At 31.4% G+C, this 13,997-nt stretch overlaps 2 protein-coding genes and 1 long non-coding RNA gene across 5 annotated transcripts; all 3 read right to left on the bottom strand.

Moving 5' to 3' along the window:
* On the bottom strand, positions 1-2,537 carry LOC123899058 (putative dehydration-responsive element-binding protein 2H). Of its 3 annotated transcripts, none has more exons than XM_045950109.1 (2): positions 2,313-2,537; positions 1-881 (listed from the first exon to the last, which is right to left on the bottom strand). In XM_045950109.1, the coding sequence occupies exon 2, from the start codon at positions 821-823 to the stop codon at positions 248-250; it is 576 nt and encodes a 191-aa protein (XP_045806065.1). In that variant the 5' UTR covers positions 824-881; positions 2,313-2,537; the 3' UTR covers positions 1-247. The 3 variants fall into 3 exon arrangements, with proteins under 3 accessions (XP_045806065.1, XP_045806064.1, XP_045806063.1); XM_045950108.1 differs by having other exon boundaries at positions 1-849; positions 2,313-2,536; XM_045950107.1 differs by having other exon boundaries at positions 1-854; positions 2,313-2,534.
* A 3,987-nt stretch (positions 2,538-6,524) lies between these two features.
* Positions 6,525-7,177, bottom strand: LOC123898912. The gene is made up of 2 exons (XR_006805461.1): positions 6,765-7,177; positions 6,525-6,686 (listed from the first exon to the last, which is right to left on the bottom strand). It is a non-coding gene; the product is annotated as an uncharacterized LOC123898912 (long non-coding RNA).
* A 3,465-nt stretch (positions 7,178-10,642) lies between these two features.
* On the bottom strand, positions 10,643-12,926 carry LOC123899414 (xyloglucan endotransglucosylase/hydrolase protein 9-like). The gene is made up of 4 exons (XM_045950529.1): positions 12,646-12,926; positions 12,298-12,398; positions 11,436-11,629; positions 10,643-11,309 (listed from the first exon to the last, which is right to left on the bottom strand). The coding sequence occupies exons 1-4, from the start codon at positions 12,803-12,805 to the stop codon at positions 10,886-10,888; spliced, it is 879 nt and encodes a 292-aa protein (XP_045806485.1). The 5' UTR covers positions 12,806-12,926; the 3' UTR covers positions 10,643-10,885.
* Positions 12,927-13,997: the final 1,071 nt, after the last annotated feature.

Here is a 13,997-nt window from a genome sequence, read left to right as displayed (position 1 = left end):
TGTCGAAGAAATGTAGAATACATTTCATATCTTATAAGGTAAAACTTGACTTATCAAGAGTGCATAAGGCCACTTTCCAACCAAGTTCATTTTAGTTTTGCAAATTACAATTGCAAATCTACAAGTCTAAACATCAAGGTTCATTACTCCTAAGTTGATAATTAGCAGTACAAGAGCTAAATATACATGCCATATCGAAATCACAGCATGCAAAATGTACATCATGAACAAGAAGGAAGGAACAAAGTTATCCTGATTCACCTTCCTCATTCTCCTGTTTGACGCTTACGGATAAGGAAACAGGTTCCATATCAGTATCGTCGTCACCTCCTATCCCTGAGTTATTTGGTATTATCATGGATTCAGTATTTGTCAATACTGTCATTGAGGAACCAGAGTGATTTGCATCTGGAGAATCGTTTGAAGATTCCTCGGAGAATCTGGGAACCGAAACATTAGGAAAGTTGAGACGAGCGCAAGAACCATACATTGCCCTGGCTGCTTCATCATAAGCAAAAGCAGCACCAATGGCAGTTGGAAAAGTACCTAGCCATAGCCTACTCCCTCGGTTAGGCTCGCGGATTTCAGCAACCCATTTCCCCCAAGTCCTCTGCCTAACACCTCTATAGTTACACCGCGAGTTTTCAGGCCCTCCTTTACCTTTCATACACCCTTTCTTCGATCCCTTAGCTGCAACTTTTCGAACAGGCTTGTCTCCGTCGTTGCAGGAGGCTTCAAGTTGGGCATTATATTCCCTCCATCTTGCCAGTATCTTACCCAGGGACTTAGATCCATCCCCTTTTTCACAAGTTTTCGCCAACATATGCAATTCAACGCAAGTAGCACTCACTACACTTCATAATAATGAACAGGAAAAAATTCTGAAATGTTAATATAAAAATTGAGGCAAACATGTCTAATCAATTCAATAAATCACTCAATTCATATCAGAAAATTGCATTTTTGTAATTGTACTTGTGTGGACCAGAAACTTCCTATCCCGCTGGATTTGGTACACTAACTGCGTCGCGCAGTTTTCAATGTCAACTGTCCGATCTCAAAATGATCAAGATCATTTAAAATTGATTTTGCTATTCTGTAATCTAAACCATTTAATCTTAGATTAGCAGCCAACACTATTTACATGAAAATGCGTGCTTTTCCCACTGCAGTGAATCCAGATCCCATTTCTAGCCAACAAACCCGACAGCACTCTTTTTCAATGCAATGTCAAGTGATAATTCTGTCAAAGATATGGAGTTCAAAAAAAAAACTCTGGCTTTAAATGGGCCCCCCGCAAGTGGGCGGTGGGATTGGTCCCCTTGGATTAGTCGGTCCTGAGGCCAGATACCAAGTTTTCAAAAAAAAATATATGGAGTTCAAAAGTATGCAATCAAGAAACATACACATTTATTCCATTGAGAAGATCAAAGTAGCGAAAACCAAAAGAAAATTTTTCAGGACAGAATGAAGAGTAATAATTTTGTGACAAGGGAGGTTCCAATAGTACATAGTGCTCTACATTGAACGACTATGTACTTATGCTTCCGGCGACTTGTCAGGATTTTATCAACAGCAATATGTCAAAGACATTTGCATTGATAAGAAAGTTTTTTGCCGGCAAAAAAATGTGACATGAATAGCAGAAGTGACATAAATCTGAAATGTTAATGTAAAATTTAGACAAACATGTGTAATCAATTCAATAGATCACTCAATGTAACCCAATTTGTTAACCTATCTATCAGGAGAGCGAGACACAGAACCTTCATTAATGTGTTAATCATTCCATAACAGCTTTCATAATACATTAACCATCATTCCCCTCTCGAGTAGAATTGATTTAGCCTTTAGAATTAGTTCTAACATGAACCTAAAAATTGAAACTTTTGATTCTAGAATTGATTTTTACACTCAAATTTAACGTTCAACTCACTTTTACACAAATGTATTCAAACATAAATCACTTTACCTTGAACTCACTTTTAACCGGACTCAATTTTACGGAATCAATTCACTGAAAATCAACTATTATACCAAACATGCACAATTCAAAGTTCAACAGTATAAAGTACAAACAACATGTGAAATTCTAAGGCGCAAAATGGATAATGGATGTATATATATGCAAACCAGTGATTGTGGATTTTTGACTAGTTTGCAAATGGGCCATGGCTTCAATACACAGTAACATCATTAAAATTAGGAAAAACACAAAATTCAACAAAAACGTAAAAATTACATGAATCAAAACAAAACAGAAAAACCCTTCATTTCAAAACAAGTAAGAACATTAGAAGAATGAAAAGTACCTTAGTGGAGGTGGAGAGTAATTGGGTTACTGGTGAGAAAGGGTGTGAGAAAATGGAAGCGCTCCTTAGAGAGCTTCAAAGATGAAAGAATCAATGTGAAGAGGATGAGTGCATATTGGGAAATGGGAAAATGAGGAAGAAAACAGAGATGTGAGTTTTATTTTGAGGAGACAAAAGTCAAAACGACACCGACAACAAACTAGGGTTCTTGGGGCCGCTTATCATCGTTTTTAAGACAAGTCATGTGTGGTTTGTTTGTTTTGGAAAGAAAACGGGAGGAAATAATTGGTTCTGGAAAGAAAACGCGAGGAAATAATTGGTTTAGGAAAGAAAGTGGGAGGAAAGAAAAGAAAGTGGAAGGAAATAAGTTAGGTAGAAAATATGGGCAAACAACTTTTTTTTATTTTTTTTATTTACCACAGTATTCGGCTCAATGGATCGCATAATCTGATTCGGGGGTTAATTCTGACATCAAGTGGTTTCAGTCTCCTCCCGATCAAAGTTGTCGGCGATCGAACTATGATCCTCCCTACCAAATTCAGCGTCAATCACCACTTAACCAACTTATTTGATAGTGTAATTCGTTATTACAATAATTTTTAAATATATCGAAATTGCAAATAGATATTTAGTATATCTTTTTTTTTCATAATTTTACGTACTGATTTTCCTAATTAAAAACATCTTTGATAATTAAATTGACTACGTATAAATGGCTTCGTTCACCAAAAATAATTAATAAATAAGGTATTTGTCAATTTGTTTGTAATTTTAATACATTCAAAGATTAACGTGGCATAGAAAATAATAACTTGGGGGTTTAAATATAAACCAAATTGTGTTTGAGTACGACGATTTAAAATTTTTTCGATATGTTTTTTTTTTTATAAATGAATAAAAAAATGATTATACTAACTAGTGTTGTGGACACTGATTAAAAAAAAGGTTAATTTTAAAAAGGGTATTTTTTATATTTTTAAAATGTAAAGTACATAGATTTTAAAACTCTTTTATTATATTTAATTTTCTAATTAGTGCTTCTGATTAGCATTGTCGATTAAAAAAATAGAGATGACAAAGTGATATGATAGCTCCTTAGTTTGGAAGAAGATAGAGATTGGAGGTGAAAGAAAATGTATAGGTGCACCAACAAACATCTCCAGAGAATTATTGTTGATTTTTATTTATCATGGGGCCCAATTGAAGGGAGTTTTTGAACATTGGACTTATTGGTCAAGTTTGAGAGCCCATGTAAATAATTTTTTGGGAAAATTAGACTCACCTTTCCAGAGATCTATTAAAATAACACTAACATCCCCCCTAGATTTAAAATTTACACTAACCTCCCTTAAATTTTTATCAAACAAACAAATATATCCCTTATCTACTAACACTGTTAATTCTCCGTTAATTTTTTTAGTTTAACAATCATTAGTTGTATTGATTTAAATTTAATATTTTAGGGTTTCTCTATAGTTGAAGAAGGAGAAAGAAAACTAACCTTCTTTCAATATCGAGCCCAATAAATTGGATATTTATTGTTTTCTTGTATCAACAAATTGACACTATATTATTTAAAATTTTCACATATCAACGATGTCGCATATCAACGAATCAGTAACAAAAATAAGAAGATAGAAGTGAAAATTGATCTATTTTTTTTCGGATTGAGCCACAACATTTGTTAGCATAGTATATCATCATTGGTCAATAGTTGTTGTAGTGTTTTGGAGGTTGTTTAGTTTAGTTTTGTGATTGTGTGTGGTGCCTGCTTAGTGATTGTTGTTTTGATTCAGAAATTTGTACGTTTCTATGATTTTTTATTTTTTTTGGTAAGGTTTCTAGGATTCTTTTAACAAACTGTAGTAAAAAAAAAATAGAACTTGAACTAATAAAAAAGAAGTTAACAGAAAGTTAACGGTGTTAGTTAATAAGAGCATCCACAATGGAGCACTCCATTTTTGAGTACTTAAATGGTCCCACATAGACACATCATCAATTTATTATTTTTTTAATAATAGTACCTAATAGGTACTCAACCCCTCCAATGGAGCATTTCTTAAAAAGTTCTAAAATGGGTCCCATCAATAACTCCACATCATTAAAATTTAAAATTTAATTTAAAATAATATTGCCAAATTAAATTTTTTTGAATATATTAAATAAAGTGGGTCCCATAAAAAGAAGAGAGAGAGAGTTCTTATATTAGAAGTAGTACCTATTAGGTACTAAAATGTTTTGTGCTCCAATGGTAGTACCTAATAAGTACCATGAGTACCTAATAGGTACTACACCATTGGAGATGGTCTAAGGTGTTTGTATATTTGATATAAACTTAAGGGAGATTAATGTAAGTTTTTAAACTATAAGGAGTGTTAGTGTCATTTTAATAGACCTCGGGGGAGGTGGGTGTAATTTTCCCTATTTTTTTTAGAAACCATCGTATAAATTTGAACTTTACTTATAGGCCAGAACTAGATCAAATGCATCATCATCAGTCTTTTTTTTTTCTTTCATAAATCAGATATCATCGCATAATTTAGGGATATTTATTCATCAACCAATGAGAACAAACCATATGCATAGTTTGTTACAAGTTAGTTATAGGTATTATATGCAAATCAACTTGTGTGGCTTGTTGTTTTCATTGATTGATGGGTAAAATCTCCCAAATTATGAAGGGATAAAGTAGGCATCACCTTGTATTTAAACATTACTTCTTTCTTGCAATCGTTAGTTGGTTCAGTGATGATTGACGCTGAACTTGGTAACGAGGATCATGGTTCGATCCCCTGCAATTGCGACCGGGAGGAAGCTGAAACCACTTGATGTCATAACTGACCCCCGAATCAGATTAAACTGGTGGTGAAAAGAAAAAAAGCTGGGCCAAATGAGCCCTAAAACCTCGATAGTTTGGAATTCGCTTGTATTGTGATGTATTGGCTAAATATTGTTTCAGTACTCCAAATCATTTGTACTTCAATGAAGTCTATTAATCGTTTAATGATATATTATATTTTTTTGGGATTACCAGCTTATAAGTTTTCACGATCGTTTGACAGTAACTAATCTATGTCAAAAAACTTATAGAACACACAAGGTAATTCTCTTCTTTCTAATCGATTTTTTATATGCAAAAAACTAAGATCAAACCTAAACAACCTACTTAGATGGGGTGAACTAAAATGGGTAAACTACATTACTTCTTGTGGGATCAAATTTTAATGTATGATTTAAGCAATCTAAAGTTAACTTAAGTAGTTTTTACTTTATCCATGGTTAGTTTGTAAAAAACTCGAACTTAACCCCAGTGATTTGTTTTTATTAATTTTGAGTATAACATACTTTCTCTGGTCTCAATTATAAATAAAAAATTATTCTGTAGATTTATTGATTAACTAATTTATCTAGTCTATTTTATAGGCTATATATTAATTATTTAATAAACTTAAAAAAATGAAATGTTTATAATTGATACTAAATAGAGTATTATGAACGATTTGATTGATAAAATAATTTGTTATCCTTGAAAATGTGTAGTGTCGTTGCTTCTATAATTTCCGCAACTTATTTTACATTTTTACTTCATACACTTGTGATGTAATATGTTCTACAATGCTGGCCATTATAGTTTCTGTTCTTTATTAAAACACAAATTGAGCATTACAAATCTAGCCATAAATTGTTCTTAAGGGGCAAATCTTTTACCACTTGTATGACTTTTTTTTTAAAAAAATTGGATATCCTCCACACACAACTGCACAGATTAAATCTCTCGAATTTTGTAGGATTCAAATAGACGGCAACTCTCTCAAAGAATTTTATAATTCTCACACTTGTCATGTCATACATTACACAATGCTGGGCATAGTTTTTGTTCTTTATTAAAAGGCTTAATTAGTTAAATGGTCCCTTAAAGATATTTTTAGTTTCACATTGGTCCCTTAAAGAAAAAAAGTTCTAGTTTGGTCCCTTAAAGATATCACTGTTTGCCTGATTAGTCCCTTCTGTTAGTTTATCAACCCAAAATATATTAGGTGGACTAACATTATAAGTGGTTCACCGTATACCTCAATATATTTTTTAATCTTAACCGTTGGATCTTTTTGATGAAAAATAAACCATTAGATTTTTCATTAACAATGGATCTACAAAATCCAGAAAAAAATCAGCACAATCATAAAAGAAAAAAGTGAAGATTGAAAAAAAGAATGAAAGAATAAAAAATCATAAACAAAATCATCATCCAACACACCAGATCTGTACGAAAGAAAGAAAAAAAAATTGAAAGTGAAGATTGAAAAAGTGAAGATCTGGAAGAAAAAAAAATTAGATCCATCCAACCCATAGTCACACACCATAACCAACACGCATCTGCAAGAAAGAAAAAGTGAAGATTGAAAATTGAAATAGCCCATAATACAAAAATGAAACTTGATGAAAGAAACTGACACTGGTATCTATAGGGTTGATGGAAACGATGCGATGGTGGACGAGGAAATTTGGGATTTGCCACAATGAAATTTGGGAAATAGCCCATAATACAAAATCTCTACTTTTTCAAAATCCATCCAACTGCTATTTAGATGAGACATATCTAAAAAATTTGGGATTTGCCACAATGATTTTGCAGAAACTTTTGCTTGGATTTTGTTCTTTGATGAAGCAGAAATGATTTTGTTTAAGAAAAAAAAAATTGAGTTTTGATTTTTAAATTTCTGGATTTTTTTATTGTGAAAATGATGAATATTAAGAAGATGGTGATGAAGATGAAAAACGGAAGATGATGAAGAAAAGGAGAAAAAGTTAACTGTTGATGGTTCACTATTAGATATCATAGACTTTACAAGATTTATTGGTTTAGATTTTGATAAAATAATCAAACGGTTAAAAGTTAAAATTTCATTGAAGTTTATGGTGGACCCCTAAGTATATTGATTCACCTTAGACAATCACATGCTAACTGTTCATAAGTTAACGTTTTTTTCACAAAAATTAACGGAAGGGATCAACCTGGCAAACAGATATATCTTTAAGGGACCAAAGTGAAACTTTTATTCTTTAAGGGACCAATACGAAACCAAAAATTTCTTTAAGGGACCAAAATACTAATTAAACCTTATTAAAAAAATTGAGCATTACTTGTACCAAAAAAAAAAAAAAAAAAATTGAGCATTACCAATCCAGCCATAAATTGTTCTTAGGGGCAAAGTATCTTGCCACTTGTATGTCTTTTTTTTTTTTTAATCGGGTATCTTTTACACGCAATGGCAGAGATGACTCGTGTGTATCCTTTACTTGCTACTTGTATGCAGGGACGGACACACTAAGGGGCTGTGTGTGGCTAAAGCCACACCAGATTTTTCATATATTTTTTTTTTAATAAAAATATATGTAGTGAAAGAGAAAAATTGTGTGAGTAGTTATCGTATGGCATTGGTTAGCCAGACAGCCATTTTGCATGATTATTTTCATTCTTTATATAATATTAGTCGGTACAAGTTGGATATAGTATTTTTCATTATTATTATTATTATTATTATTATTATTATTATTATTATTATTATTATTATTATTCATCAAATACATCATTTATTTTTTTAGGACATGTCGTTTGGTAGAATTCGAGTTCGATTTTTAGTGGTAATAATTCTTAGCCAGATTTTTCTAACCTCGCGGCCGGACTCTGTATTATCGGACTCCCTTCGCCCAGAAATCAGAGAACTAATGCAAAAAAAAATAAAAATCATTTATTCAATTAGTTTAAAAAGTGAATATTTGATTATAATTAAAGTAGGAGAAAGTAGTTTCTTAAAAAAAATACAATTTTTAGTCAAAGAAAATAATTGTACCACTTTAATTCTTATGTTCGAGAGGACACAAATTTTGCAAATTTAAAAGGACTTTTAGATCTTTGTGCAAAACTTGTGGAAACAAATAAGTGCAACACATATGATTTGGTTTATAAGCTTTTGAAGTTGGCTTTAGTCTTGCCGGTAGCAACTACAAGTGTGGAACACATTTTTTCAGCTATGAATTAATTTAGTAAAGAGTCTGCTATGTAACAAAATGAGTGATCAATGGTTAAATGACCGTCTTGTAACTCTTATAGAAAGAGATGTTCTTGCAACAATTGACAATGATGTCATTTTAGCTCATTTTCAACAAATGGATGGTAGACGACTTTCGTTGTAAATGTATTGTACTTAACAATATTATATCTTATTTTCAGTATAATTTAGTTCATTGTTTCTTCATTTTTAAATTTTTTTTGTCACATTTTCTTTAAGATTTTAGCCACACCAAATTTTCATGTCTAGATCCATCCCTGCTTGTATGACTCTTAATTTCTTTTTAATCGCCATTATAGATTTGGTCTCTTTTTTTTTAATCGGGTATGACTCTCGAGTTTTGTAGGACTCAAATGAGCGACAAACTCTTCCAAAGAATTTTAAGTCAGAGATCGAATCCTAAACCCTGATTAACCTAAAAGAGACTCGTTCAATCTCTTCTACCTGTCTCGAGTACCACTTATATGACTCTAATCACATGTGATAACAACATGAAATAATTGAATGCTATAAAATGGGAGTAGAATCCGCTCCTCTTTGTTTTTTAGTTGATGAACAGCTCATCAAATCATTTATACATGGCCCTCAATTAAATCATTTGACCTAAGAAAGGGACTTATGTCAACCTTTTTAACGTCATCCCTGATTTAAGATGACCCATATACTACTAACCATCCATTTTAATTTTAACCCGGACGTAGCATGCGCAAGAGTCTTCCTATAGGCCCACACCACACATGAAAATCCTTACATGCATGCATGGGATTTAATATTTGTGTATAATTATTGGTGTCAAATGTCAATTATACATAATGACATATATATAACTTATAAGTAGGGGTGGGCATGGTTCGGTTTTTAAGAAAAACCGAACCGAATTGAATCAAACTGTTTTCAAAATTCATAATAATCGAACCGAATTGAACCATTTGTCTTTTAAATTGAACCGAATCGAACTGTTAAAATGGTTTGGTTTTATGATTCTGAACCAAACTATAACTAACTTTTGACTAAAAAGAACCGAACAATTAAGAGAACCGAACCGAACCAAACTGATAATCATGAACCGAACCAAACTATTTCATTTTAGTTTTAAAACTGTTAATTATAGTTCAGTTTTTTTTTTGTTTGGTTCAGTTTAGTTCTGCAGTTCAGTTCAGTTTTTGATTTTTTTTTTGCCCACCCGTACTTATAAGCATAGGTTTCACGGACTCAAATGGTTGTTGTCATGTTTATTAGATCAAGTGACAAAAGTTATTGGACACTGCCCTGTGAAATTTTAAAGGCAGACATGACCTCGATGACCATCGTCAAATTTTGTCCTTAAAGTGCAAATGGAAAACGAGGTCTAAAGTTGTAGTAATAAGCGAAAAAATTGTGAGAAAAAAACAAACTAAAAAAGTGCGAGAAAAGATAAAGATAAAGACATTAGTAAAATTTCAAGTATCTTTCAACATATTTTTTTGTGTTATTATGATATACATGTGCGAAGTTTTTAATTAATTTTTTTTTATACGTGCAGAAATCAAAAATCAAACTTCTCACCACCTATTTAAGAATCTCAAATTAAGAATCAAACTTCTAAACATCTACTCAAGGGACTCAAAATCTTTTTTTTTTTGTTTACAATGAGCTTGAAATCGAACTCATGATGAATACTAGACCAAACCTAATGGCTTAAAACTTTCTTTATTACTTAGATCAAATCTTTTTTAACTTAGAAATTGAACCGAGAGAGTATTGATTTTTTGTTGTTTTAAGAATTACGTGGATCAATTTATTTTTTATTTTGACTTAAACGTGGATCAATTTATTGTTGGAAGTTTGTTTTGACATTTTAATATTGACGTATGAAAAATAAGATAAAAAGGTTTAAATGGGAAGTTGAGAGTTCTTTTGATTCATTCTAGTCTAAATCGGCCAATTATTTTGTTACCTTAGAATTTCTCCTTGGTAAAAAACATTGTGACCATATCAAAGAATAATTCACGCAGAACATGGAAACAAACCTTACCCCATAAATCTAGGTCCTCGAAATTTAAATATTAGGGACCACAATGTTTAGCTTCACCATCTCAATTATTTTCTAACTTTATCCAAATTCTCCATACCAAAGCAACCCGTGAGTTTGCCGTACTCCCAAAGAAATTCACATTCCCCCACCAATCTCACTAGATTTTTATATTTTATGATCCACAATCCTTATAAATAAAATAAATAAAACCACAAGAATAAAATTGGATTTTGCACAATAAACAATAGAATAAAATAATTCACATAATTAATACCATTGCAAAATAAATAAATATATTACAATGTGACACATGAAGTACATGTTCACACACTTGTTTCATTCCATAACCCCTTCCAAAATCAAAATAAAAAGCTCGAATTATAATTTCAAATGCATAAATATCTAACTCTTGTCGCAAATTTCAAAATTTATTTATGCACCCAAAATTATAGTAATCGAACTCCCCATTTATTATGCACCCAAAAATATCACTGGTGATGGTGACGAACACATTCAACAGGTATGACGGGGAACCTAGCGGTATCAGCACAATAATCATAAACCATATGATTAGCCCTAACCCAAATAAGTTGATGACTTTGATGAATAGTGAGTTCAGATAACATAGGCTCATCCCACCAATATTTTTTATCTTCACTACTACTACATTTCTTAGCATTATCATTTGATGTCACTGGCACAGGACATTCACAAGCATTAATCTCAAAATCTTTGTAGGTAGCAACAAAAGGTGCATGACTCCAATCTGTTTTCACACGTCCACCTTGTGTGGCCCAATCATCTGCATTCCATATTGAACTGTATACCCCCATTGCTTGGTCTTTTGGAAAAGGAATTCCTTTGTGTTCCAAATTTGTGTGTACCCTTATTGGTGTCTCATCCACTAGAAACCTACACATTATTAAAAAAAAAAATTAGAAATTTAAATTAATTAAATGTGACATTGTTACTATAGTACATTTGTTAATTAAATTATAACATATGGATAATAATAATAATAATAATGTAGGTGCTTACACAACTTGACGTTGGTTCCAAAAAATTGAGTAGGTATGAAAATCCTTAGATGGATCAAACCATAGGTTAAGTCTTTGTTCCCTATTACCAACACCATTAACATACACATTGGTTTGAACTGAGTATGGTTCACCAGTGGTGTTGCCCAAAAACTCAAAATCAAATTCATTATGATTTGGGCCTTCTGATGACATCTACATAAAAAAATGATGATCAAATTTCAAAGTTAGATAGATACATTCAATTATTATTATTGGTACTAGTGGAGTCACAATCATTCATAAAGGGCAATAAAGTTTGGAATAAATTGCATAACATTATTACAACATGTTTTCAATAAAGAAAATTGGTTGTAAGATTGAGATATAGGGACAAATATAATGAATGCAAGAATTAATTTGATGTGGATACATATTCAAGAGTTAAAAAAACATGTAGGTAGTAGATGGCACTAATAAGTAATGATAACTCTAGCACTAGTCAATTCATTCATGGATCCTAGTTGTCCACATTTAACAAATGTTCATTACATTAAGCTTTGCATTTATGCAATATATTGGACAAGATACCAAAGGAAAATCATCTCTATAGATCAATAATAAGTTAGTACTATCTCTCGTCAGACAACTGAATCAACAAAAATTAATGTATCTGATTCATATTTATATATGAACTATGAATCAGATACATCAACTTTTGTTAAATCCACATTCTATTATTACAAAAAGCATCTGAAGGAGTAATAAAATAGTACTACTGATTAGTAAACTTCCTTAATAAAACATTTTTCATATAAACATTTTTAAAATAGAACTTAAAAGAAACTTAAAGTATATGAAAAAAATTATTATTTTTTGCTTACATAGAAAGCAGTAACAGTTCCAGCAGAATCACCCTCCACAAGCTTAAGCTGCACAGTCACTTTCCCAAACATATACTTGCTCTTAGATCCAAATCCAGCACCTGCAATGTTACAATATTTTTTGCCATAAGTAACAAAAAAAATCAATTTTTTAATTAAACCACCTATTAACAACCAGATCTAACTCTAAATAATCAGTATTAACTTAATGAACATTCTGTTTTAGGAAACAATAAGGTTTATTAATAATGTAATAATATAAAATGTCTCATTCTTACAACCTTAAAAAGACAAAAAAAAAAACATGTTTATAGTTAATTAATACTCCTAAGTTAGTTAATTAATTACCAGAATAATTGTCAAGTTTGAGTTTGAGTAAATCTCCTTGATGTTCAAAATGGTCCATAGCCCAACCAGGTTGAAAAAGTTCCTCAAATTTAGAAGAAGCAACTAACCCAACAAACAAAAAACACACAGAAAATCCCAAGAGACAAGACATCCTAGTCATTTTGGAAAGAAAGAAAGAAAATGCAGAGACAAAAAAAAATGAAGAGAAAATAACAAAAAGAGAGGAATTTTATGCTGAAGAGAGTGAGTGAAGGTTCTACTCTGAAAATGTGTGAGGGGTCACAAGAAGGGTATGATAGTATTTATAGTCACATTTTTATTATTTTTATTTTATTTTCCACGTAATTAATGTGTGTGCCATATCACGTGCCACGTAGGGAATTTAAATTCCCAAGGAATTGGACAAAAAATTTATTTGAGTAATAAAAAATGTAGCCGTTGTTGTGTGACCAGTGTTAGCTGGCAAAAGCTGTTTTAAAGATGAGTGGGTTCTGAAAAGAATTATAGCAGATCTTGTCCAATGGCAAATTGCCACGTGGAGACATACAGCTGGTTGAGTTAATTGTACAGTTGTCATCTGTTGTATTGCACTTGTAAAATCTACTACTACTGCTTTTCAGAGCAAGTGTTGTATTGGATTTTAAATATATGAAAAAAGAGCTTTCACAGCATAATTGATCAATTTGATTCTCTACTAATTTTAATTTTTTTTAAGTATTCTAAGATATAAAATTTCATGTTTAAGGCAAATAAGTAATTTATTTGGAGTTTAAATTTTTAATCTTACCTATAAAAAATATGATATTCTGTCAATCGAGATAAGTATATGGAACCTTCTAATTTTTTGCTCTATACTCTTGCATATAATTTATTTGGAGTATGTCTCTATTTATAAGATCGTACTACATTTTATGTATATTAATAAGGGTTATATTTTAAAAAAGAATACAAATATATATCTACAACTTTGCAAGAAATTGGGAGAGGATCTCTCCAATACATTATTTTGTCCGGCGAAAACTCAGACCACATTGTATTATCACTGTAATTTTAATTTTTTTTTTTCATTTGAAAAATGAATGGTTGGATTTACACTACAAGAAAAATTGCACATACCCACGGCTTTTTTACCCAGGGCTGTTTTCCGTGGATAATACCCACGGCTTGGCCATGGATAAGGTAAAAATAAGAAAACTATTCTTTCCCTCTAACTTTTTTTCACGAAAATGTTGTTCCCACCTAAAAAAGATTGGCGCGAAAATAGACTTTTTGTTACCCACGGCATATCCGTATGTAAGTATAAAATATAATTTTTGGTATCCACGGCATTTCCGTATGTATGTATAAAATAT

Source organism: Trifolium pratense, linkage group LG7 (genome assembly GCF_020283565.1).
Source record: "Trifolium pratense cultivar HEN17-A07 linkage group LG7, ARS_RC_1.1, whole genome shotgun sequence".
In the NCBI taxonomy this organism is placed as follows: Eukaryota; Viridiplantae; Streptophyta; class Magnoliopsida; order Fabales; family Fabaceae; genus Trifolium; species Trifolium pratense.
This window is presented reverse-complemented; position numbering and strand designations above follow the sequence as displayed.

Coding starts and splice junctions, on each gene's coding strand:
- LOC123899058 (XM_045950109.1), bottom strand. CDS start 823: ATGTTGGCGAAAACTTGTGAAAAAGGGGATGGATCTAAGTCCCTGGGT.
- LOC123899414 (XM_045950529.1), bottom strand. CDS start 12,805: ATGACTAGGATGTCTTGTCTCTTGGGATTTTCTGTGTGTTTTTTGTTT. Junction 12,399..12,645: donor CAAACTTGACAATTATTCTG/GTAATTAATTAA, acceptor GTAACATTGCAG/GTGCTGGATTTGGATCTAAG. Junction 11,630..12,297: donor GAACTGTTACTGCTTTCTAT/GTAAGCAAAAAA, acceptor TTTTTTATGTAG/ATGTCATCAGAAGGCCCAAA.